Genomic DNA, 25,900 nt, shown 5'->3' on the forward strand with positions numbered 1-25,900 from the left:
CAAACACAAGTTTCTCCACTTTGACTTTTCTCTGTGACCATCAGAGCTTCTGCACAGTGTCATCAAATCTGGATGTTTGTCACTGACAGTCAATGATTTTAGTGATAAAGAAATGTGTTCACAGAGAGAGGAAGAGGAAGAGGAGTGGTGTCTGTGAGGAGGAGCAGCTGTCCTGCTGTGCTTTGTGTCAGGACGTCCTGAAGGATCCAGTCTCTACCAGCTGTGGACACTGGTTCTGCAGACAGTGCATCTCCTCATACTGGGACCAGTCTGCTTCATCAGGAGACTGGTCCTGTCCCCAGTGTGGAGAAAGATCCAGAAGCAGAGCTGGACTGCAGACAGCCAGTCAGAGCAGCTGTGTACAAAGTAAGACTGAACATCTGTCTGCTGATGGACTCATTTCTGAAAACTGGACTTCTTGTTGTTGTTCAGACATTGAAGAGTTTTCTTTCTGTTTTTCTTTCTTTCAGCAGATGTTGGTCTGCAGGAGGTTTTAGATGAACATAAGATCAGTCTGAGGAGGAGATGTGAACGTGTGACTGAAGGAAGTGATGAAACAGGAAGTAGAACTCTCCTCAACAGGATCTACACTGAGCTCTACATCACAGAGGGACAGAGTGAAGAGGTTCATAGCCAACATGAGGTGAGGCAGCTGGAGACAGCTTCCAAGATGGACGCCCTCCATGACACTCCAATCAGGTGCCAGGACATCTTTAAAGCCTTACCTGACCAACAGAGACCCATCAGAGTGGTTCTGACCAACGGCGTGGCTGGTGTTGGAAAAACCTTCTCAGTGCAGAAGTTCACTCTGGACTGGGCAGAGGGCTTGGAGAACCAACATGTCAGTGTGGTGGTTCTGCTTTCATTCAGGGAGCTGAACCTGATCAGAGATGAGCAGTACAGTCTTCTGGAGCTGCTCCATGTTTTCCATCCAACATTAGAGAAGGTCACAGCAGAGAAGCTGGCTGTCTCTCAGCTTTTGTTCATCTTTGACGGCCTGGATGAAAGCAGACTTTCATTGGATTTCACCAACAGGAAGCTGCTGTCTGATGTCACACAGAAGTCATCAGTCAGCCAGCTGCTGACAAACCTCATCCAGGGGAATCTGCTTCCCTCGGCTCTCGTCTGGATAACTTCCCGACCTGCAGCGGCCAATCAGATCCCTCCTACATGTGTTGACAGGCTAACAGAAGTACGAGGATTCACTGACGCCCAGAAGGAGGAGTACTTCAGGAGGAGATTCAGTGATGAAGAGCTGTCCAGCAGAATCATCTCCCACATGAAGACATCCAGGAGCCTCCACATCATGTGTAGAATCCCAGTCTTCTGCTGGATCACTGCTACAGTTCTGGAGCACATGTTGACTACAGAGCAGAGAGGAGAGCTGCCCAAGACCCTGACTGACATGTACTCACACTTCCTGCTGGTTCAGACAAAGAGGAAGAAGAACAAGTACCACGAGGGACATGAGACGAGTCCACAGGAGCTGACGGAGGCTGACAGGGAAGTTCTTCTGAAGCTGGGGAGGCTGGCGTTTGAACATCTGGAGAAAGGAAACATCATGTTCTACCAAGAAGACCTGGAGCAGTGTGGTCTGGATGTGACAGAGGCCTCGGTGTACTCAGGAGTTTGTACAGAGATCTTCAAAAGAGAGTGTGTGATCTTCCAGAAACCAGTCTACTGCTTTGTTCATCTGAGCATCCAGGAGTTTCTGGCTGCAGTCTACATGTTCCACTGTTTCACCAACAGGAAGTCAGAGGTGCTGAAGGACTTCCTGGGAAAAAAATACAACGAGTCATCTCTGGATGATTTCCTTAAACGAGCCATGGAGAAATCCCTCCAGAGTAAAAATGGCCACCTGGACCTGTTTGTCCGCTTCCTTCATGGCCTCTGTCTGGAGTCCAACCAGAGACTCTTAGGTCTGCTGGGTCAGACAGAGAACAGTCCAGAAACCATCCAGAGAGTCATCAAGAACCTGAAGAATAACAAGAAGTTTAATTCCTGTCCTGACAGAAGCATCAACATCTTCCACTGTCTGATGGAGATGAACGACCTCTCAGTACATCAGGAGATCCAAGAGTTCCTGAAGTCAAAGAAAAGGTCAAAGGACCTCTCTATGATCCACTGCTCAGCTCTGGCCTTCATGCTGCAGATGTCAGAGGAGGTTCTGGATGAGTTTGACCTGCAGAAGTACAAAGCTTCAAAGGAGGGACGACTGAGACTGATTCCAGCTGTGAGGAACTGCAGAAAGGCTCGGTGAGTCCAGATGTGATCATTACATCATTGATCAGTGTCAGTTAATAGTTTAATGTTTAAATTAAAAACACAGTCCTTGGTTATAAAGTGCTTTACAAACACCAACATTACGGCTAACAGCTGGATTCTCCTGTTTCAGTGCAGCTAGCCAAACAACAAAGAGCCACTTGCTGCTAAAGACAGAGTGAAAGTGGACGGTATATCCTCCATTCTTCATGTAAAACACATGCAATGAATTGTAATGCACCATCTGTGTTTCCCTTCATGCAGTTTTCTCTTCATGGTAGACTTGGATATTTAAATGTTTACCTCCTGGAGAGTCTTGTTCACTTGATTAGTTTTTGTGAAGGGGATTCTCCTCACCCCGTCTCCAAGGGAGACACCAGCTACCCTTCAGAGAAAATTTATTTGCCCCACTTGTAACCACGATCTGGTTCTTCCCGTCACTGCCCACAGCTCGTGACCGTAGGTGAGGGCAGGGACGTAGATCGACCGGTAAATTTAGAGCTTCGCTGTCACGCTCAGCTCTCTCTCTCTTCACCACGACAGACCAGTACAGCGTCCACCTCACTGTTACCGCAGCAACAGTCTGTCTGTTGATTCCTGCTCCCCTCCCCCTTCTTTACTCAACCCTGAGATACTCAGACTCCTCCACCTGGGGCAGGAACTTGTCTCTGACCCAGAGTGGGCACTCCACCCTTTCCCAGCTGAGGACCATGATACTGATCCTCATTCACACGGCTTCACACTCTGCTGAGAACAGCTCCACTGTGAGCTGGAGGCCATCACCTGATGAAGCCAACAGAACCACATCCTCTGTGAAAACAGAGACGAGACTGTGACACCACACAAGTGGAATATAAGGTCAGAGGTCAGCTAATACCTAATATGGTAATCCTGAGCTAACAGGAAAGGGAAATGCAGTGAAGAAATGGATTTTCAAATGAGGAGTGGAATCACCATTTTAAATGTACAAAGTAAATCTTTGATTTTATTTTTTAAAAGATTTTAAAATCATTTTAAAAATTGGAATTCAAAAATGTTTTTTAAAATGAAATAAATTTACTCATGTTTTATTGCACAATTTATTAATGAAGCATGAAATGTATTTTGATGTGTTTTGACTCTTCTGATCCTCCATAATATTGAGATTGTATAGAAGTTTTCAACATTTGCAGATTTAGGATTATACTGTACACTATTATTAGCATAGTATGTAACACATGGGGACACTAAAGCAGTCGCGCCAGAATGTCCTCTAAAAAGAAAGCTTCTTTAAAATACAAGCGAGTCAGACACCGAGGGCACAGAGATGAAGCAGGTCTGATCAGGAACAGTTTATTACTGGGCCAGGGAGCACAAATAAAAACACCCTTAAAATGTACGTGATACAAGGTTGTCAATTTAGTAAAACTAAATAAAACAATCCTAGAACCCGTAAAACTACCATTTTCTATATTCACTAACAAACCCCTGCTATAATTATGCCACATGTTCATTATGGGTCCATCAGCAGGCCAGGAATTCCGGCTTTAGAGCAGAGTCCACGCCAGCCCCGTCTTCGGCAGACAAGCAAGAGCCTCCCATCTTGTCCTTCCACTGGCCCATCATATCCCAGCCCAGCTTGCGTTCTGCACCCGAATCCATCATGCGACCACCGCCACAGCTCCCCTTGCATCAGTGTCCTGTAAAATAACAGATAGTAAACCTGCTGCCAATCACACGCGTTGTCTCCTACTGTTGCCGTTCCATGAGGTCAGGACTGGGTCGCCGTGTCACGCTGGCCATCTAGCATTAGCCTTCCAGTCTTGGGCTTCTCTCCTTCAGTGCTCAGCTAGCCTGCTTTTAAAAGGTCTTTACACAGCTGACACACCCATGCCTCAGCAGGTGGTCCCTATCAGCTAATTTGTCCCATGTGTAGCCAGTCCACAGTGGATTAAAAACTATGTCACATAAAACACTAAAGCCCATGCAATAGAAACAGAATAAAACAATGCAAATAAAACGTCACTCATAAATAAACACTAAAAATCAGAATAAAAACAATATACAAGATAAATACAAATTTCCACTGTGTGACATCCCCCCATATTTTAACTGTGACAGTCCCTGTCACAACATTGAGGTGTTCTGTCCAGGAGGGTGGCTGAACAACACTTGGCCTTGCTGGCTACTGTGTCTCTGGTAGTCCCTTCTTTACACATAACACATGAAACATCAGCAATAATCTGCTACCAACGAGTTCCTTTGAATGCATCCTAGAAAAGTTACAGCATAGGTGAGTTATACAGTCCAATTGCCACATCCAGGTAACCTGCTGTTCTTCCATTTCGTGACCACATAGCATAGCTAATGTATGGGATTATCAGAACACTGACTCCTCTCAGCTCAGCTCCTCTGATATCCCTTGTGGATGAACACTACTCATGAATACTCACGTGGCAATAAAACGTCTTTTCTGTACACCCCTTGCTCACAACCCTCAACAAGGGTAGCTGATTTAAACACTTAGCATTCTATCATCTATATCTGTACCCCAGGTACTGAACACTGCTCCCAAACTTGTATCCTGTCGACAAACGCCAAAATTATGTAGCCGCTAAGACTGGTGGACCTAAATCTTCACCTCCAAGTCCGTTCACATACAAGAGGAAGGGGAGCAAGCGGGTCAGCGCTCAGGGCACAGAAACTAAGCTGGCTTTGAACACACACCATTTATTTCCATAAAAAACACAGCCAGAATCACAAATACAAGTTAAAATCCCCCGTATACAATAAAAAGAGTGTTCTCAATGCGCTAAAAACCCTGCCGGCAGAAATAACTATACACTATTAAAACAAAGCTAAAAAAATGTTTTCCATATGCTAAAATTACCCTCCCACAGTCCCATAATCCCACAGTACAGCCACACGCGGGCGAATGTGCCTTATCTGAAACAGGAGAGGAATTTCTCTTCCGGGATGGAAACCACGCCGGCCAGAAGAACAAGGAGGGGGCTCCTGTCGCAGACCTGTCTCCTGACAGCGCGTCGCCGCACAGTCTCGCCCCACTCCACACCTGCACACGGCCTCCCTCGTAGCACCGTCAGATGCAGGCAGAGGGGCATCCCTGCCCTGTTGTGAATTGAGGGCCATCGCCACCCACTGTTGCTGTTCCTGCAGTTGGGACTGGATCGCCGAACGACTCGCGGCGCCCCACAGTCAGGCAGCAGTTCCTTCAACACACGTGCGGGCTTACACGCGTTCCTTTTTCTCCTGCTCACCTTTCGTGCGTCGCTCCTCTTGTCTCTGCGCTCACCATCCCCTTTAACAGGTCAATCTGGCAGCTGATAGGCCACCTTGGGGAACGCCCCCATCTGTTTAGTCCTCAGTGGATTAAAGGAATATGGTACAACAACATTAACACACATAATATAAGTATGAGGATAAAACCATGCAATATAAATATCACAATAAAATCATGCAAATAAAATCAACACTATGTACCAATACACAGATTGATAAAACATAAAAACACAAATTTCCACTGTGTGACAAGTATACTACTATACTAATAACAGTGTATAGTATACTATTGTACTATACACTATTATTAACATAGTATATTTTAACAGGGAATCTTGATCCTGTTACATTTGACTTCTGTTGAGCTTCTTGAATTGTCACCTTCAGTTCCTTTCCTTTACTCTTCCAGTGTCTTTGGTTTAAATGTATTTACCCTGATAACTGCATATGAAACAGTTCACCTCTTTTCACTCACTATTATCTGTTTGCCATAAAAGTGTTGGTGATGTGTTGGGAGAATCATTATTTTCAGTCTCTTCTTATAAACATAGTGAGGCAAAGATGTGGGTCGTGGTCCCTGATAATCAGATGTGTCTGTGTTCTGTTACATGTGACGTTAGAGAGGTTTTAGTGGAGATAAAAACAGGACCAACATCACTCGTGACTGCTTTCCTGTCTTCAGTGTGTTTACTGTTGGAGCTCGTCCTCCTGTTGCATCTGTCACAGCTGTTACGCTCCTCTGTGACTCCTCCTCTATCTGCTGTCACACTGCAGGAGTTTTTGGTCATGGCGTGTGAATAACTGCCGAGGTCGGCTAGGACGACGCCACCACTCGTTGTCAGACCCTGTCACGCTGTCTGGTGTCATCTTTAGCCGAGGTTATTAAGAACTTCAAAATGAAACCAGTCTCTGTTTTCAGTCTCCGCCCTCTTTTGCAGCTTTGAGCCAGGTTGTAACACCTGTTAAAGTCACCACCTGTTGTGACCGGGGAGTGAGATGAGTGTGAGAAAGATGAAAACAACGTCTCATTCTGACTAGTTACTGGGAACTGATGTGTGATGATGCAATAACAAAGATGACTGTTTCTATGATTTTCTGTTTTCTTGTTTTTATTGATGATAAGGACAGGCAGAGGAGATTGGATGGATTTACTTCGTTTTATTCTTTTGCACTGAAATGGAGTCCAGTGTACAGTCCTTGGCGTTGCACATATGTTTTAGCTGAGACTGTAGTGGGCACTCTTTAAATGTCGGGTCAGTTTGTCACGTTAGAGCCTATTTGTGCCTGTTAGTGCTGCGATGACTTCAGACCGAGCTGACTGAGGGGTCTAAGCTCATGATGCCACCAGCAACACCCGGGTCATGCTGCAGAGTTTTCAAACCCCGCTGACACTCGACATAATTTACTCAGGTTATATCAGGTGATCTAAGAAAGGCCGCTTAGAAAGAAAAGCGAGTGCACTGCTTTAAGTTTCTTGAAGATGTTTAATCTGAACATTCAGCTTCTTCACTTCTAAAACCAAAAAGTGGAGAGTCCCAGATTTTAATCCTAGTGGGAGTGTCCCTTAAGAGGGTCGCTGACCAACTATTGATCATGTGGCTCATCACATGAGCCAAGCTGTGAAAAAGGGTGTGGGTGATTATCAGCAGAGGTTTCGAGAGATGAAACGTCTTCAAGAAACTTAAAGAAGTCACTTTTCTTTCCAGGCTCCTTAGATTACCATGACTGTATGATGAGAACCTACACAGACATATCAGGTGAAGTTTTCAGTGTTTTGGTTCAGTTTAATGTAAAAATGGAGATGAAACACATATAAAGGCTCGTTTACACCACTGAGCCCTGCTCTAAAACACTGACACAGATCTGTCTGTGAAGCTGGCTTTAACAAATAAGAGCTTAAAGTTTTAAAAACGTGTTTAGCGCCAAACTGTCCACTTTACTGTCTGTAGCAGGAAGTGGCTGTTTGGCACTGAAACGGGAGAATCCAGCTGTTAGCCGTGATGTTGTGTTTGTAAAGCTCTTCATAAACGAGGACTGTGGAGGAGGAGAGCCTGTGTGAGTCAGGTGGTTCACCGGCCGAGTGTATCAGCGGCAGAAACAGCTGATCAGCGCCGTTTTATGCAGTAAAATAATCTTTCTGTTCCCAAACACATCCACACAGTTTGCAACATAACAGCCCACTACATGCACATCTCACCGCAAACATGCATAAACTTAAACATAAAATATGTCCTGTACCTGTGTGATCTCTTTAAGTAACTCACAGAATATCAACACTAACGCCACAAGTTTGTTGGTATTTTAACATTTTAACCATTGATTTTGAATTAAAACCAACAGTTAATATATTTTTACACCTGAGGAAAGAGCAGCAGAAATATTAAGACAGATAAATCATTCTGTCTTCAGTCTCCATGAACAGCATCAACATCCTCTGGTGAAATTTCTCTTTCCTCCTTAAAATATATTAAATGTCAGTTTAATTCCAGATTAATGGTTAAAACATGTATGTCACATATGAACATCAGGAAATAAAGAAAAGTGACTGATTCAGTTCCATATATGCTCCAGGGAGGCGTTAAGGTTCATTAAAATTGTTCAGTTATTAAAGTTTAATCTGAGCCGAGCTGACTTCCTCAGGAACAAATAAACACCGAGATAAACTTCACCTTACAGATATAATCTAAATGAATCATATCCAATCTCAGAGAGTTGACAGTCAGCTGTGTGCTGGGAGACATGTTTGTCTGCAGTGTACGAGCTCTGACCGCTCCACAAAAATGTCGGAGTGAATATATGAATATTAAAAGTGTAGCTGGTGACACAGAAACAGAGGATTTAAGAAGTTTAAGTGTAGGTCGGGTCCACACATGTCCAAACACCTGTGCGTAGTCCTGCTTGTTACTCAGAAACGCACACTAATAAAATGGCCATAAGGCCAAAGCAATGGTTTTGACTGGTGTTGACCCCGCCCCCACCCTGAGTGTGGATGCTGAGAGAAGGGCCAGCTGTGAATATGAGGCTGTGGGAGCAGATGGAGAGAGAGTATGTCGGGGTATCCCAGTACAAACTTTACTGGGGTCAGAAATTAGACAGACTCCAGTTCCTTTGTTTGATTTATCTAGTTTGATGTTAGGAAAGAGATTCATGAGATGGAAAAACCTCCCAGTCTACTGAGATTCAGAAATGATTTGTACACATGGAAACTCCCTGAGTGGGAACAAAGAGTGTCCTGTCAGGAAGAGCATTTGGAATATGGATGTTGAGGATGTGACAGTGCCTGAAATCCTGCTGCTGTTCTGAACCATAGTTTCTGATCTGAAGGTCAAACAGAGTCATGATGGTTGTTTCTATTTGTTCCTTTTTAGTTTAGTTCCCCTGAAATCAGATGTGATATCAGCAGCTCTGAGTTCATTCATCATTATTGTCCAGTGATGACATTTCTGCTCCGTTTGGTGGCAGTCAGCAGATTTTTCCTGAGTGTGGACGTGAACAGTCGTACCTGACAGCAGCAGGTAGCAAACAGAGATCATCCTTCCAGCTGGAACTCTTCACTGAGCTGAACTCATTCAAAATGTTCTAGATTCAAGACAGGAAACAGTCCACATGTGTGTCTTCACTCTGACTCTGGATCAGATCTCACTGACAGACTGTGGACATTATGGAAGCCTAAATGTGACGCCATCTTCCTCCTTCATCTGCAGATTAAAGCCAAACTAAGATTCTCATTAAAAGTCTGCAGGTCTGAGAGAGACTCAATCGTTGTGTCATGTCAAACACAGTAAGAGGAGCTGAAGCACAGATGTGAAGAGCAGATGTTCATCAGATTATGACCTCACTCTGTTTTGTCTTCATATACATTCAGTCTGTGTTTATAATGCAGACTTTCTGCTTTTATAATAACACATTTTGTATTTTCTATGATCACAGACTGGCTGACTGTGGACTCTCAGGGACTCATTGTGAAGTTGTGGCCTCGGCTCTGAAGTCCATCCCCTCCCATCTGACAGAGCTGGACATTAGTAACAACAAGCTGCAGGATTCAGCAGTGAAGCTTCTGTGTGCTGGACTGGAGAGTCCAAACTGTCGACTGGAGACTCTGAGGTGAGTTCACTGACTGCAGCTGTTGTTGTTTTTCTATATTTCAGATCTTTGATTGATGTTTGAAACTTTCTTTAGTTCCTAAATGTTCAGGATGTGTCTGAAGACAAATGTGAAGAAGTTTGAGTGCTTTCAGAAATGTTGTGTCTTTCCAAATGACTGAACAACAGTTTTCCTCTTGGCTCCAAATAGAAGTGACAGACTTGAGCAGCGTTCATTTAAAGGCTGACAGAAGTGCAGTGGTGACGGGGAGATGTTTGTCAGGACAGCTTTTCAGCCTCCACAGGTTCATGTTGTGCTCCATCAGTCAGTGAAGATGAAGTCAGTACTGGTGAGGCTGTAGAGTGTGTGAGGGATGTGAATGAGGCTGTTGGAGATCTGATGATAGCAGATAAAAACAGGCTGCAGAGACTTTGAGCTTGTGTGGAAACAGACAGAGAAAAGAAAGACATGAATGTCAAAGCTAATAAAGGTGAAGTTAGGAGCTGTGATGATGTTCATGTATCAGAAGCTGATCTGGCTGCTACAGAGACGACCCACACAGCTGCTGTGGTGAGGTTTGTGTTAAAGCAGAGGAACACAGGCCCAAACATGACAGCAAAGCAGGTTTCAGGCTCTGTGAGAGGATTTCAAACAGAAGCTGGAGAAGAGAAAGGACTACAGAAAGAAGGCAGCTGAGACCAGTCCAAGTGTTTCCATGGAGCCCAGTCTAACATTCATTTATACACTAACGTACAGAAGTGAACGGGAAAATGAATCCATAGTTTCAAATGTAGAAATAGTTCTCAGTTCATTTACAGAGTTTAATACAGTTCATGAGGAAATGTTCAAAACAGCAGCTGAGAAGAAATCTGCTTCACAAAGTTTCATCCAATTCCAATAGTTTGTGATGCACTTTAACGCAGCGTGAGCAGTTCACTGCCTAACCCCACAGAGACTGTCAGTCTGGACTTTTCTTTATTTCTATTGGCTGTCAGTGAGATTTCAGAGCAATCAGAGACTGTGGGTCTGTGTATGAAGTATAATTCATGTGCAGTTGTTGAAGTTGTAGAATGAGAAATAGCAGTTTGGGGTATTTCCTGCTTTCATTGTCCTGCTTGTGCTGATGAAAATGTTTATTGACGTGTGAATTCATTCTTCAACGCTCGATTCTGCCTGAACAACGAGAAACTTTGCTTATTTTTGTGTAACACAATTCAAAGTAGGGCTGGGTATCGTCACTGATTTCTAGAATCGATTCGATTCAATTCGATTGGAATCTGGGAAATGTTGCCTCAGACAGTCAGAAATATAATTATAATTTTGTATCTATAAAAGGGAAGCTGGCACTTTCGCGACTTTATCAAAGGTGTGAGCATCACAGCAGAGGCCTTTGTGTCAAAGTAGCTGAAGATAAAACACAGAAAAACATGAAGCTGATTTTCCTGGGATTTTATAAAAATATTCTGCAGTAGATCAAAAACACATAAACATTACCTGATGCTGCTGAAGTGAAGCAGAGCAAAGTTACACCGTTTTTATTACAAACACAGCGTTTTGCAGTTTTGCATAATTTTAAAAAGTTTAAATTTGTTCAGTATTGAACGGCAGAAATGAGGCTTTCTTTTCGAAAGTAAGTAAAAGGAAAAAAAACAGCGGCCGACAGCCTGTAAACAACGGTAGACTTGTGCGTAACAAGCAAGCGAATAATGCAGAAAACAGATTTTTAGATGGGAAACTGTTCTTGAAGTACAGAGAGAGAGAGAGAGAGAGCTGTGCATGAAGTGTGATTTTTATCCTGGTGGAAACAAACAGCAAAAGTCAGAGTGAGTTCATGACGATGTTTATGTGAAGCGTAGTAGGGCTGCTCAATTAATCGAATTTTAATCACGATTACGATCTGGGCTTTCAACGATCATTAAAAATGACTGAGCCGATTATTAGCCCCTCCCTAATTTATCCGCGACACCTTAAAGGCCGGTCCGTGAAAATATTGTCGGGCATAAACCGGTCCATGGCGCAAAAAAGGTTGGAGACCGCTGATTAAGAGGACCCGAGGGAAGCTCGGAAAGCTAAGCAGAAGTTATTTGGAGAGTGACTGCCGTTGGTTGAAAAGAGAGTTTAAAAAAAACAAACTTCAGTGGTGTTGCACACTATTTTATATTATTTTTTTAAAGTCATTGTTAACCCTTTAAAGCCGGTCAGAGCAGCACGCTCCGTTTTGCGTAACTATTTTTAAATCCCTGTAGAACCTGAACCGTGTAAGCTAGCGCAATAATTTGTTTTGCATATGAAACCGGAGGAGTTGTACTTACATCTGATGCCATCAGCTTGTCCTCGGTCACGGTTTCCTTCCACATATAGCTTTGCAAAAATTGCATAAAAAGCGCTTGCAGGAACAAAAACATAATATTCCAGAAACACGTTTTGCCGTTCCTATCAGCTGTTCGTAACACTTCCCACAGTGAAATGATGCACATGCTGTTTTCTTTGCAAATTTGCATCATAGGATTGTTTTTTGTTTTTCCTGCAGTATATAAAAATTGCTGTATCTCCAAAATAAAACTATGAAGACACTCAAAATAAATTTCCTGTGGTGGGAAACTATTTTTTGCAACTTTGTGGTATTTAAAGTTTTGAGGGATAAGCCTCTTAAATTTCTCCAAGTAGAAATATATGTAAACAAAACAAAAGCGATTTTCAATTTTTTTTTGTAGTTTATTGCACTTTTTTGCAATTTATGTAATTACTATGCACTTAATGCATACATATTATTAAAATATGGGCTATAACAGTTGTATTGATGTATAGCAACTTGAAATGCTCCCACAAATGGCACTACAGCATGTAAAAAAAAAAAATATAAGCTCTGGTGGACTTGGTTCTATAGTAGGTCTTAAAGGGTTAAATAAATATCGTCAAATAATCGTGATCTCAATTTCAGTGAAAATAATCGTGATTATCATTTTTGCCATAATCGAGCAGCCCTAAAGCGTAGTTTGGATCTTCTTTTGCTGCTGGTTCAGTCAATATTGTTTGGAGAGAGATAAAACTAACAGCTTTAGAATCAGCATAAAAAGGACGTAATAGAATAGAATAGCCTTTATTGTCATTGTACAGAGTACAACGAAATTGGAGTGCCACTCCCTTGGTGCAAGATTCAAAAATAAATATAAATGTAAAATATAAAAAGTACAATAAAACAATCGCAAGTATTCAAACAATAGTAAGTAAGATATATGCAGGATAGCAGCATTACTATAATGACAGTATGAATAGCAGCATAATATAAGGGCAGTGACGGTATGGTATAGCTAAGCAGGTTCAAACAGGTTAAACACAAAGCGCGGAGCCGCCGAAACATCAGAATCAGCGAGCTGTCGGCTTTCAACCCCGACCGTGTCCGTGCCATCGGGTGAGAAAAGTGACATCTCACTGATTCTGATTCGCGGGTCGCGCTGTGTGTTTAAGTCTTTGTGCAGAATCCGTGTTCCTGCTCTCATTTACTGTCTTAGCTGTTGTTGAGATTTTGTGAGATTTCACCAGAAATTCTGGAGTTTCAAGCAAAATAAATTTATATTAAAAAATAGATTCAGGATTTTAATTAATCGATTTTACGTTATCCAAGCCAGAATCGATTTTAATCGATAAATCGATTATAAAAACCCACCCCCTAAAAGCGTCCTATTAGACCCATTAAACACTAACATAGATGAATACTCAGATTTAAACCTTTATTGTTTCACAAAGGGTTAAAAAGGGAACGTCCACAGTTTAGACTGCAGCAGATTTTATTAAAGCAGTTTGACAGGAGCAAAGCAAAAACACAAAGAATAAGTGTTTCACATATTAATACATATAACATAATAATAAAAGAAAAGCAAAATAATGATACAAAAGAATGAAAAAGTTGTCCAGAGCAGCAGGATGTCTGAGGTCTGCAGAAACACAAAAACACAGCAGCTAAAAATAGTTGTTGAAAGAAAACGAGGTGGGAGCTGCTGATTCCTGAGCTTTGATACTGGATTAGCTTCAGTAGTTATTCCCATCACTGCTGTAGGAGCTACATTTAGTCACAGCTGATTGTCTTCTTTGACCAATCAGAAGACTACTGTTGTAAAAACAAGCAGACAAAGAACCAATGAGAGTGAAGAACAGGATAAAGAGCTCGTGTGATGGAGGCAAAGCAATAATCAGCAGACTGTAGCAGTTTCTATCTGGATGAAAGTAGAAGGAGCTCAGCGGAGCTCAGTCCCATATCTTTGGTTAGAAACAACATCAGTGATTTCCTGCTGCTCGAGATGATTCCAGCAGCTCTCATTACAGCAGCTGATGAGAGAAACAGCTGATGGCTCACAGCTCGTGCACTGTTGGATCTCCAGATGTTCACGTGGCTGAAGTCTGTGAAGAAACTGTGGTCCACGTAGTTCACACGGCCTCAGATTGGACCGAGCTCCCTGGATCACTGCAGCATCCTCAGCTGGTACATGGACGTCTCTGCTCCTCAGTCTTGGAGCCCCTGCAGGTCCGTCCACACCACCAGGGTCTTCTCACTCACCTTTCCTTTGTCCTCGTCCTTCATCGGCCGTGCTGTGTCTTTGTTCCTGCGGTGTTGTTCCCACGATGCAGCGCTGATGTTCCCTCCTTGAATGCACAACAAGTACGGTGCTGGTCTTTCTCGGGTGGAGCAGAGACAGATTGAAGTCTTTCAGGCTTTAGTGCCGACTTCCCTGACAGAGGCTGGACTCCATGGTCTGCACAGGAGGCTTCTACACTGTGTGGAGGTGACTCCTGGACTTGAAGACAGGCTGCAGGTACATGTGTGATGAAGAGGAGCTACAGCAGTGTGATGGAGCTGCAGGTCTGAAGGAAGTCCTGCTGTCCTGTCCCACCCTCATCTTTGCTTCCTCTGTCTTCTCTGGACTTGTCCTCCTGTTTCAGAAACAGCACTGCTTCATGCCGAGGGTGGACGGGAGCGTTGGCTCTGATTCTTTTACCGTCCACCACAAGGAGACACTGATGCTGACCTCCTGATTCATCTCCATGTGTTCTGCTTCACACTGCTCACCTCCACCAAAGACTTCACAAACATCTTCTTTCTTTGAGTCCAGTTTGTCCCACAAACACTTCCAAATCTCCTCCTCTGAGATTCTGCAGCTTCTTGCAGTGTGACTCAGCTGACTTCTGACAGACCACAGACTGGCACAGCATCCACATGTGTCTCCTTTCAAACAGGCTCTTGATGTTTCCTCCCACATCATTCTGGCCTCTCAGACTCCTTTGTTCTCCAGCTCTGTAGCTCCAGCTGGTGAAGCTTCAGTTTTCCATGTTGGTAACAGTAAACTACAGCCTCTGCTGTCAGCTGGGTAACTAAACAGAGCTGCAGCACGTCTCTGCGGTGGTGCTACATCCAGCCTGCAGACGGCCGTCTACATGTTGTAGTGGTTTACAGTCACCAGGGGGCGCTGTCCCAGCCATGCAGGCAGTGGGCTGCTCTGCTTGTGCTGTTGTTGGTGAAGCTGAAGTGAAAGCGAGAGTTAAAACACTGAACAGTGTCCACTGAGCTTCTCATGCTCTTCTCATGCTCAAAGAAGTTTAACAGGAAGGACGACTCGTCCATCAGGCGTCCAGCTGTCCGTGACCGTGTCCACAGCAGAGTGTGACCGAGGCTTCATGCTAACACGCACACATGAAGCTAATACCACCACGAGCAGCTGCTCAGTGGATTTGGAGGACAAATGTCTGCAGCTTCTCACAGGCAGTATGCAGAATGTGGATCTCCACAAAGACTGTGGAGAGCTCGTCCCACACTCTAAATCCAAACTTGTCTGCACAAAACTTCTCACACGTTCCCGTCACAAGTGTCTTCTAAGTGAAGCTACCAGGTTCAGGTGCAGCTTGTTTATCTGGAGCTGCAGGAGATGATCCATCCTCACAAAGCAACACAGCAGATATGCAAACACACAACACAACCAAAGGATTCTCTATGCATGTCTGTGGCTGATGCTGCTGGAACGAAGCTGTTTGAAACCTTGTTGTTCTGCACTTTGGGACCAGAAGAGGAAACTGAAGCTCTGTGCAGAGGGTCCAATGGAAGCAGCCAAGCGCTGTAAGTGTCTGCTGTACAGGGATGCTGGTTCAGCTGTGGCTCAGTTTCACAGTGTGACTCAATAAAAGCAGCAGGAAATCAAAGCTTGATGCTTTCATCAGTGTGGAAATAAGAAAGTTTCCTGTGACAGACGCTGGAGCTCTTTCACTCTCAGCTTCACAGTTTCAGCTTCAAACTTCTTCCAACATGTTTCTAACACGGCCACATTCCACCTTAATGGAGCTGATATCTTGTGCATCAGCACATTTTCTAAAGGCAGCGATCACATCTTTAGTTTTGGATGTTTAACTGCAGATTGTTTATGTGTTTCTAGCACATTAATTACAGCAGCAGCGTTGACCACAGTGCTGTACAAGAATCCAAGATAACTATTAAAATAACTCCTAATATTAATATCACACATCAAATATCAAATAACTCTCATGCTGTATTAAAAGCCAGTGAATACAAATGTGTTTTCAGAGCAGATTTACAGAGACTGACAGCAGGAGCTGGGGCTGTTCGATAGAACGATGTATATATGATGACCATATGAAAACGTCTATCGTTTCATATCACGCTCTTTGTTTCCTGCTTATGTGTTTGTGTTTTCCAGATAAAGCTTTCAAAATAAATCTGAAGATCCTGTTGAGAGTTTTCAAAATAAACACAATACATTACTGCGGTCGCTCGTTTATCGAGTTACGTTCTAAAAATAAGTCTCAGAATGAAGTAGCAGCTTTATGTTTTACAAGTATTATAGAAGTTTTAAGGCAGTTAAACCCTCACTGCACACTTTCTACACTTTTCTCAGACAGGCATGAACATTTTCACACTTTTCTCTCTTGTTTAAACAAAGTTCAAACCTTCATAGAAAAATAAGTTCATTATTAAAGAGTGAAAGCAAAGTGTTTCTGAAATGTGTCAAATCAGCCTTTGCTGGCATTAAATGAGCTTCTGTGTGAGGAGCACTCGTCCATGGCCTGGGCTCCTCGCTGTCAGGTAAAGTTTCATAAAGCTTTTGAGTTTTTCTGCAGATAATGTTGGTGTCCAGCACGATGTTCTTTTTCCTGCGGTCACTGAGCCACAAAGCCAAAGCTGACTCCATCCTTACGATGTTCTTGTTGTGGACAGTTACAACCTTTTTGCCTCCTTGTTGAAACTATGATGGTCAGCATCTTCCTCTGCCTTTGGCTGCTACCACAGGTGCAAAACGTCTCGTCATCATTGTTGTTTGTTGGGACAAAACGTACAAACATACAGTGCAGCACTGCAGAGTCACACTGCTGTAAATTTGAACACATTCTGTACTGTACAGGAGACACGGCACGAGATTGGCTGACAATGGTCTACAGCCAATCAGGACGCAGAACACAATGCGCTGTAAAAAACAAAAACATGCAAAATTGCACAAAAAAGATCAGCGAAACAGCGAGGCCGCCAAAGGTGAACTGTGTTACAGCGAGGGACCAGCGTATATGTGGTTGTTGGGACGATAAATGTCTTTGAGCTTGTGTCAGAAGACGAGCTGCAGCTTTCTGGACCAGCTGCAGTCTTGCCAGGCAGGTCCCACTAACTCCAACATATAAGGAGTTACAATAATCCAGCTGGGACGTCATGAAAACGTGGATCGCCCGTTCAAGGTTTTTAAAAGATATAAATGATCTCACCTTAGATAAAAGCCTCAGTTTGAAGAAAGACCGCTGTACAACTGAGCTCAGCTGTTTTTCAAATTGCCGTCAAATATAAGCCCCAAATGTAATAATGCGATTTAATAAAAGAGCTGAACCAGTCTAATAGAGCGCCCTTGATGCCGCCATGCTCCAATGGTGAGGTCAAGATGCTGTGGTCAAGGCAGCGGTCAGATCCAAAAGCACAGCGGAGTCTCCTGATCAGTGGCTGATAAAAGATCATTAAGAACTTTTCAAAGTGCAGTTTCAGTGCTGTGAAGAGCTTTAAAACCAGACTGAAACCTTTACAACAGATTGCAGCTGAACAAATATAATCTTTTACAAAATCTTCGACAGGAAGGGAAGCTTTGAAATAGGCCTGAAGTTTGAGCGGACAGAGGATCCAGATCAGGTTTTTAGTACAGGCTGTACAACAGCATGTTTAAAACAGGCTGTACAACACCTGAACTAAGACTGCTGTTAAAAATCGCTAAGATGTCGGAACCGACAACCTTTAAAATCTTTTTAAACACGTGTTGGAACAACTTCATTTGGACAAGATGATGTCTTTATAGCATCACATCGTTCCTCCACCTGATCAAACCACACAGGCTCAAACTGATCAAAAACAGCTGAGCAGGTGAATATTTTAGCCCCGGTGCGATCTCGGGCGAGAGTATCGATGATGGCCAAAGGGCAGCGTCCAGCTCTACGGCCGCTGAAGAGCAGACTCAACAGACGCGCGTGATGTGGATCCTACTGCTCTAAAATTGGAGCTTCTTCAATCCATTAAAGAGGACATTAGTACGCTGTTAAAAGAAGAAGTCAGAAATGCATTGAAAGAAGATTTTGACAATATAAGGGCTGACGTGCAAGGACTGAGAAATGAGATCGCTAACAGCATGGCGGCGACGTGCGGCGAAGTTGATGGAGTAAAGGTTACAGTGAAAGAAGCTGAGGATGGGCTGTCAATGTGGAGCGATGAGGTGACCACCCTGCAGTCTACAGTAGAGAGTATGAAGGAGGAGCTGTCTGACCTGAAGGATAAATGTGATGAAGGCAGGAAGCGGAGAGCTAACATCCACATCATAGGGATCCCAGAGGGCCTGGACTCGAGCTCCTCCACGGCCGTATCCGTGCTGCTACGTGAAGTGCTGGGTATGGATAAAGACGTTATTGTCGACCGCTCACACAGGAGCCCTATCCTGAGAAAGCCAGCTGGTAACCCGCACGCCGTCATAGCCGAGCGTCACTACTACCAGGATTGTGTGGCTACGCCGTGCCAGGGCCCAAGCCCCGCTTGAGTTTAACGGACAACCTATTGCAATATTACGACTGGGCGATATGACCCAAAGTTCATATCTCGATATTCTTTAGCTGGATGGCGATATACGATATATATCTCGATATTTTTGAAGCCAGAAAGTACGAACAAAAAGAGAGTTCTTAGTCAAAGCTGTGTCCCAAATCTCACACAGGCACATTTATTAACATACAGCGTAGATGTACATGAAACAATTACTCAGAAATAAATGATCAGCATTTATTAAATAATAATGCGCCATAAATAAAAGAAAACAATGTTGTGTTTGTGCATAACAAACAGCTCACAATCGTGCAGTCAAAATGTAAACAGACGCTGAGCATAATAACAAGCAGCTGCTCTGTTCCCAGGTTCTACTGCGTGACTGACAGCCTGGAGTTTGAAACCCTCTTTGTAACCGTGTCTCTTACAGGTGCCATTTATGGTCCTTATACACACTCAATACAGTAATATTACGTTGAAGCAGAGTACGTATCACTCCGCGAGGCTCCTCGTAGCTGTAATGCTCCAACAATCCATCAAGCGGTGCGGCCTCGTAGCTGAGCAAAGTCGTACCAAAACATCTTTTGAAAGGTTTCTGAGCGCCGTGTAGCACATAAAATCGGTTCGAGGTCAGTAAGCACAACCAGAATTCATCCATAAGCCGCACTGTCGATTTATGAGAAAATTACAGGATTTTAAGTGCAGAAAACATAGTTTATGGTTTTCCTTTGATCTTAGCAAATATCTACGCCTCTAATTGGGACGATCACAGATTTTTCACTAATGTCTTTGCACGGCTCCCCAATATGTCATCACACAATATCATCTTTGAGGGAGACCTAAACTGCTCATTATCTGCTATGGACCACAGTTCACACAAAAGTACACTTAGTCCAAAGTCAGCATGCGTCATTCAGAGCTTTCTTGATAATTATGGGCTGGCTGATGTATGGAGATTTCATAATCCTGCTTCACGTCAATACTCTTTTTTTTTTCTAATGTCCATAAAACATATATTTGTATAGAAAAACGTCTCCCTTTAGTTACAGAATGTGATTATAAGACTCTGGTGATTTCTCCTCTTGTTTTTTCAATGTGTATTCCTGATGCCTGCTCCAACTATCAGCCATGGAGATTCAACTCAGTGTTGTTAGCAGATGAAGAGTTTGTCAGTTACAAAAGGTCTCAAAGAGATTTTTTTCTATCAATCAGACCCCAGAGATGTCATCATCAGTCATTTGGGAATCTCTAAAAGCATCTGAGAGGCCAAATAATTTCATTTTGTGCCAAACAAAGTGCAACACTGAAAGAACATCATCCATAAATATTGAGTAAGAACTGGACTCTCATACAGCGAGACTCAAATGCCTTTAAACATCAGCTTATCCTGCTGATCCAAGTCCAACACTGAGTTTGTAAAAACATGTTTGTCAATCATTTTGTTTGGTTTCTGAGGAAAAAGATTCAATAACTTGCTGCTAATACACAACATTTCATCATATTTCCTCATAACCCTCTTTTGTCTGACCATTTGATCCCATTTGAATTTGCAATAAAGGATCCACAGAGTTTGGTGACAATAATGACAGTAGATGTTTGTGTGAAAGTGCTGGAAGCAAATGAGTGTGTGATGTTCTTTCAGTGTTGCACTTTGTAGACGCTCCCTGAGCACTGGTCTCACAGCCAGCTGCACATAGAGACCAGTGTTGTTAGTCCAGGTCAGAAGATGACTTGTTGGAATGAAAATGAGCTTGTAGTTTGTCTGCTTTAATAATGTGACTGGAAAAAGGTGTTGGACTTCAAATATGTCCATTTCTGTCACACTTCACCTTTAAAAGTGAAGCCATGTGGTTCCTGGAAGGAAAAACACGACTTTTTCAAGTCTTTGTCCTGTTTTTATGAGAAATGTACGACTTTAATGTGAAACATTCAGAGTTTTTTCTCTTGTTGTGTTTGTTTGAAGCTGCTTCCTGTTGGCTTCAGCTGTTTGGAGTTTCCATTTTCTAAACTTCTACATTCTGAACCTTCTTCAGCTCTGAACAGATGATGAAACACTGAATGATTTCAAGCTCTTTGTCTAATAAACTTACATCTTTCATTCTTTATACAGATTGAGGGGCTGTGGTTTGTCAGAGATCAGCTGTGATTATCTGGCAGCAGCACTGAAGTCCAACCCCTCCCATCTGAGACAGCTGGACCTGAGCGACAACAACAACCTGCAGGATCCAGGAGTGAAGCATCTGTGTGGTTTCCTGGAGAGTCCAGGATGTAAACTTGAAACTCTGAGGTCAGTCAGCATGTTTTAGTTGTGCTGAGATGAATATGATGTGAAAGTTGTGCTGACACTAAACTGCAGACATCAGGCTGATATTATACTGATCCACACTGAGGATCTTCATGGTAAAGTCTGTTTTCTTCTTCTCTGGTTTAGTCCATTGACTGCAGCAGAACAATGTTCACATTTCAAACAGTGATACTCAACGTATGGCCCACGGCCCACACGCGGCCTGCCCACTTTTCCTGATCCAAGATGGCGCCGCGTATGGATGCCCTGGTGCTTCAGTGCGTTACTTTTGTCTTGTTTTTGTGCATTTCTTCTGTGTCTGGGCACTCCTCTGGATATTCTTACACCAGAGAAGAGCTCCTTAACTGCAGGACTACAACGCCTGTGGATTTATTTCCAATATTTGTCGCATCTGCGGCAGATTTACTGCTGACTCTGATCAGGAAAGTGAGACGTCGAAAGAGAGGTAAGCGAGCCGGCGTACTCGTGCGTTTGAGGAAACGCGGACTGAGAACGGCCCTTCCTGGGATCTTCCTTTCTAATGTACGCTCACTCTGGAATAAGATAGACGAACTGGCCCTGATGAGAAGCATGAACAGAGACTTTGCCTCCTCCTGTGTCTTATGTTTTACGGAGTCGTGGCTCAGTGAGGACATCCCGGACTGCGCTCTCAAGCTGGAGGGCTTTCATCTGCTGCGCGCGGACCGGCAGGCCGCTCTCTCCGGTAAAACCAAAGGTGGAGGTGTCTGCTTCTACATCAATAGTGGCTGGTGCACAGATGTAACAGTGATTGCTCAGCACTGCTCTCCCTCTCTGGAATATCTTTTTATTCACTGCAAACCGTTTTATTCTCCGCGGGAGTTTGCTTCATTCATCCTGGCCGCTGTTTACATCCCGCCAGACGCGGATGCGCAAGCAGCTCAGTGCGCACTCGCAGAGCAGATTCTCCACATGGAGCGGACATACCCGGACTCTCTCATCATTGCTCTTGGGGACTTTAACAAAGCCAATCTGAGCCATGAGCTTCCGAAATACAAGCAGTATATTAAATGCCCGACCAGAGAGGAGAGGACATTGGACCACTGCTACAGCACGATCAGCGGGGCCTATCGCGCGGTGCCCCGCGCTTCACTCGGACTTTCTGACCACGTCATGATCCACCTAATCCCCGCGTACAGACAGAGGCTGAAGCTCTCCAAACCTGTCGTGAGGACCAAAAAACTGTGGAGCAACGAGGCTGTGGAGGAGCTTCGCACGTGTTTGGAGACCACAGACTGGGACACATTGAAGGCTGCTTCTAACAGCTTGGACGAGTTTACGGACACTGTCACCTCCTATATCCACTTCTGTGAGGACAGCATTGTGCCATCACGCACCAGGGTGAGTTATAACAATGACAAACCCTGGTTTACCCCTAAACTCAAAAAGCTGTGGCTGGAAAAGAGTAAGGCGTTCAGAAGCGGAGACAGGGACTGCTACAGAGAGGCCAAGTACAAGTTCACTAAGGAAGTGGACATTGCCAAACATCAGCACTCTGAGAAGATGCAGCAGCAGATCTCAGAGAATGACTCGGCCTCTGTGTGGAAAGGTTTTAGGAATATTACAAACTACAAGCCTAAAACCCCCCACTCCACTGATGACTTGCTCTTGGCCAACACCTTTAACGACTTCTACTGTCGTTTTGACGAGCCATCAGGCAGCCTTCACACCTCCAACGACCCCAACAATAGAGGCACTTTGGACACTCATTCCCCCACCTCTCCCCCCTCCATAGAGCCATCACCACCTTCAAACTGTTCACCTACAACACCCCCCTCCTCACCCCACACAAAAGAGGATTTCACACCACCTCCTCCGACCACAACTCTTCATATTCATGAAGCAGATGTGAGGAAGCAGTTTAAGAATCTGAATGCTCGGAAAGCTCCCGGCCCAGACGGCGTGTCTCCTGCCACCCTCAGACACTGTGCAAACGAGCTGGCCCCAGTGTTTTCTGGCATCTTCAACTCCTCACTGCAGGCATGTCATGTGCCTGCCTGCTTCAAGTCCTCTACCATAATCCCTGTCCCCAAGAAACCTAGGATCACTGGACTAAATGACTACAGACCCGTGGCTCTGACATCTGTGGTCATGAAGTCATTTGAGCGCCTAGTTCTCTCCCATCTCAAGACCCTCACGGCCCCCCTCCTGGACCCCCTGCAGTTTGCATACAGAGCCAACAGGTCTGTAGACGACGCCATCAACATGGCCCTACACTTCATCCTGCAGCATCTGGACTCCCCAGGAACCTACGCCAGGATCCTGTTTGTGGACTTCAGCTCTGCCTTCAACACCATCCTTCCAGACCATCTCCGAGGCAAGCTTTCCCAGATGAATGTGCCTGATCCCATCTGCCGGTGGATCACTGACTTCCTGACGGACAGGAAGCAGCACGTGAGGCTGGGGAAGAATGTCTCGGACTCCTGGACCATCAGCACCGGCTCCCCTCAGGGCTGTGTTCTTTCTCCTCTGCTCTTCTCCCTGTACACCAACTGCTGCACCTCCACCCACCAGTCTGTCAAGCTAATCAAGTTCGCAGATGACACCACCGTCATTGGGCTCATCTCTGACGGGGATGAGTCTGCCTACAGGAGGGAGGTTGAACGTCTGGTGTCCTGGTGCAGCCACAACAACCTGGTGCTGAATGCCCAGAAGACAGTGGAGATTATTGTGGACTTCAGGAAGCACACAGCCCCACTCCCCCCCATCATCCTGACTGACACCCCCATCACCTCTGTGGACTCATTCCGCTTCCTGGGTACCACCATCACCCAGGACCTGAAGTGGGAGCCCACCATCACCTCCGTCATCAAGAAAGCCCAGCAGAGGATGTACTTCCTGAGGCAGCTGAAGAAATTCAACCTGCCAACACGGACGATGATGCAATTCTACACTGCAATCATCGAGTCCATCCTCACCTCCTCCATCACCGTGTGGTACGCTGGAGCCACTGTCAGGGACAAACAGAGACTGCAGCGTGTTGTGCGCTCTGCTGAGAAGGTGATTGGCTGCAGACTCCCATCTTTGCAGGACCTGTACACCTCCAGGACACTGGGGCGTGCAGCTCGGATCTCAGCTGACCCTTCTCACCCTGGACACAGTCTGTTTGACCTGCTCCCCTCAGGCAGGAGGCTCCGGTCCATTCGCACCAGAACCTCTCGCCACAAGAACAGTTTCTTCCCCTCTGCTGTCGGACACATGAACAATAACCACATGACTGTCCCCGCCACTCACACATGACCCTACGCTGTGTCACTGCATCATTTCATGTCTGGCACTGATCTCTGCACTGATCTCTGCACTGATCTGCACTCATGTATATATCTCATGTATATCTCATGCACATATCTTTCTTTCTACATAGCACTTTAATTCTTATTGTTTGCACTGAAGCACCGCAGCAAATTCCTAATGTTGTAAACCTCAACATCTGGCAATAAACCCATTCTGATTCTGATTCTGATTCTGATTCAGAGAGAGGGGACCCTGATTAACTGTGTAGCTTCTTCCTCACAGTTCTAAGTATCAGACACAACAATGAATAATCCACAGCTGACTGTCTTTAGCAGGTCAAAGGTCACGGCACACAGCAGACAGTCAGAAATATTCTAACTCTGATCATTTATCAGTTGTGACACTGTGAGACTTGATCAGAGGTGTGATCATGACAGCAGAGGCCTTTGTGTCAAAGTCACTGAGGATCAAACAGAAACACATGAAGCAGATTTTCCTCTTCTGGCTTTTTATAGCAGATAACCTTCAAAATATTCTGCAGTCGATCAAAAACTGAAGCAAACCATGAAGCAACATGTGAACATGAGCTGATGCTGCTGAAGTGAAGCAAAGTTACAGAGGTTTGATTACAGACACAGCTGAGAGTTTGTAATCTGTCATCATTTTAAAAAGTTTCCATGGAACAGCAGAAATGAGGCTTTACTGTCAGAGGCCGACAGCACTGAACACAACAGCAGACTGGTGGCTAATAAACAGTGAATGATGCAGAAACAGATGTTTGAAGCTGTTCTTGGAGTACACTGAGAGAGAGAGAGCTGTGCAGGCAGGAACAGCCAAAGTCAGAGAGAATTCATGAGCATATTGATCAAACGTGAAGCAGAGTTTGGATCTTCTTTTGCTGCTGCTTCACTCAGTTTTGGTTGGAGACAGATGAAACCTGCAGCTTCAGGATCTGTGAGCTGTCCACTTTCAGCCCCGACGGCGTGTCCGTGTACGTGCCGTCGAGTGAACGATCCACGCTCTGTGTTTCCATCTTTGTGTGTTTAGCTGCTCTCATTTACTGTTTTATCTGTTTGCTGCTTGTTGAAATAGTTTGTGAGCTTTAACCTGAGATTCTGGCAAAATACATTTATATTAAACATCGATTCAGGATTGAATGAATCAACATCGTTTTATTCAAATTAAAACCATTTAAATGGGAACATGAATTTTTTACAGCCGCCTCTAATGCTGGGTAATGTCAGCTGGTCCATGTGCAGCTGGCTGTGAGGCTCAGGGAGCGTCTACAAAGTGCAACACTGAAAGAACATCATCCATAAATATTGAGTAAGAACTGGACTCTCATACAGCGAGACTCAAATGCCTTTAAACATCAGCTTATCCTGCTGATCCAAGTCCAACACTGAGTTTGTAAAAACATGTTTGTCAATCATTTTGTTTGGTTTCTGAGGAAAAAGATTCAATAACTTGCTGCTAATACACAACATTTCATCATATTTCCTCATAACCCTCTTTTGTCTGACCATTTGATCCCATTTGAATTTGCAATAAAGGATCCACAGAGTTTGGTGACAATAATGACAGTAGATGTTTGTGTGAAAGTGCTGGAAGCAAATGAGTGTGTGATGTTCTTTCAGTGTTGCACTTTGTAGACGCTC

General features: G+C 44.3%; 2 protein-coding genes across 2 annotated transcripts in view; both read left to right on the top strand.

Moving 5' to 3' along the window:
• Window positions 1–25,900, top strand: part of LOC309701484 (NACHT, LRR and PYD domains-containing protein 12-like) — a 1,104,110-nt gene that overhangs the window by 425,850 nt on the left and 652,360 nt on the right. The gene's annotated exons all lie outside the window — the stretch shown is intronic.
• Window positions 93–18,683, top strand: LOC309700367 (protein NLRC3-like; the record flags this gene model as incomplete). The annotated part of the gene is made up of 4 exons (XM_082523888.1): window positions 93–366; window positions 471–2,256; window positions 9,472–9,645; window positions 18,575–18,683. The coding sequence occupies 4 exons, from the start codon at window positions 93–95 to the stop codon at window positions 18,681–18,683; spliced, it is 2,343 nt and encodes a 780-aa protein (XP_082380014.1).

This window comes from Aulonocara stuartgranti (genome assembly GCF_965226115.1).
Source record: "Aulonocara stuartgranti genome assembly, chromosome: 23".
NCBI lineage: Eukaryota > Metazoa > Chordata > Actinopteri > Cichliformes > Cichlidae > Aulonocara > Aulonocara stuartgranti.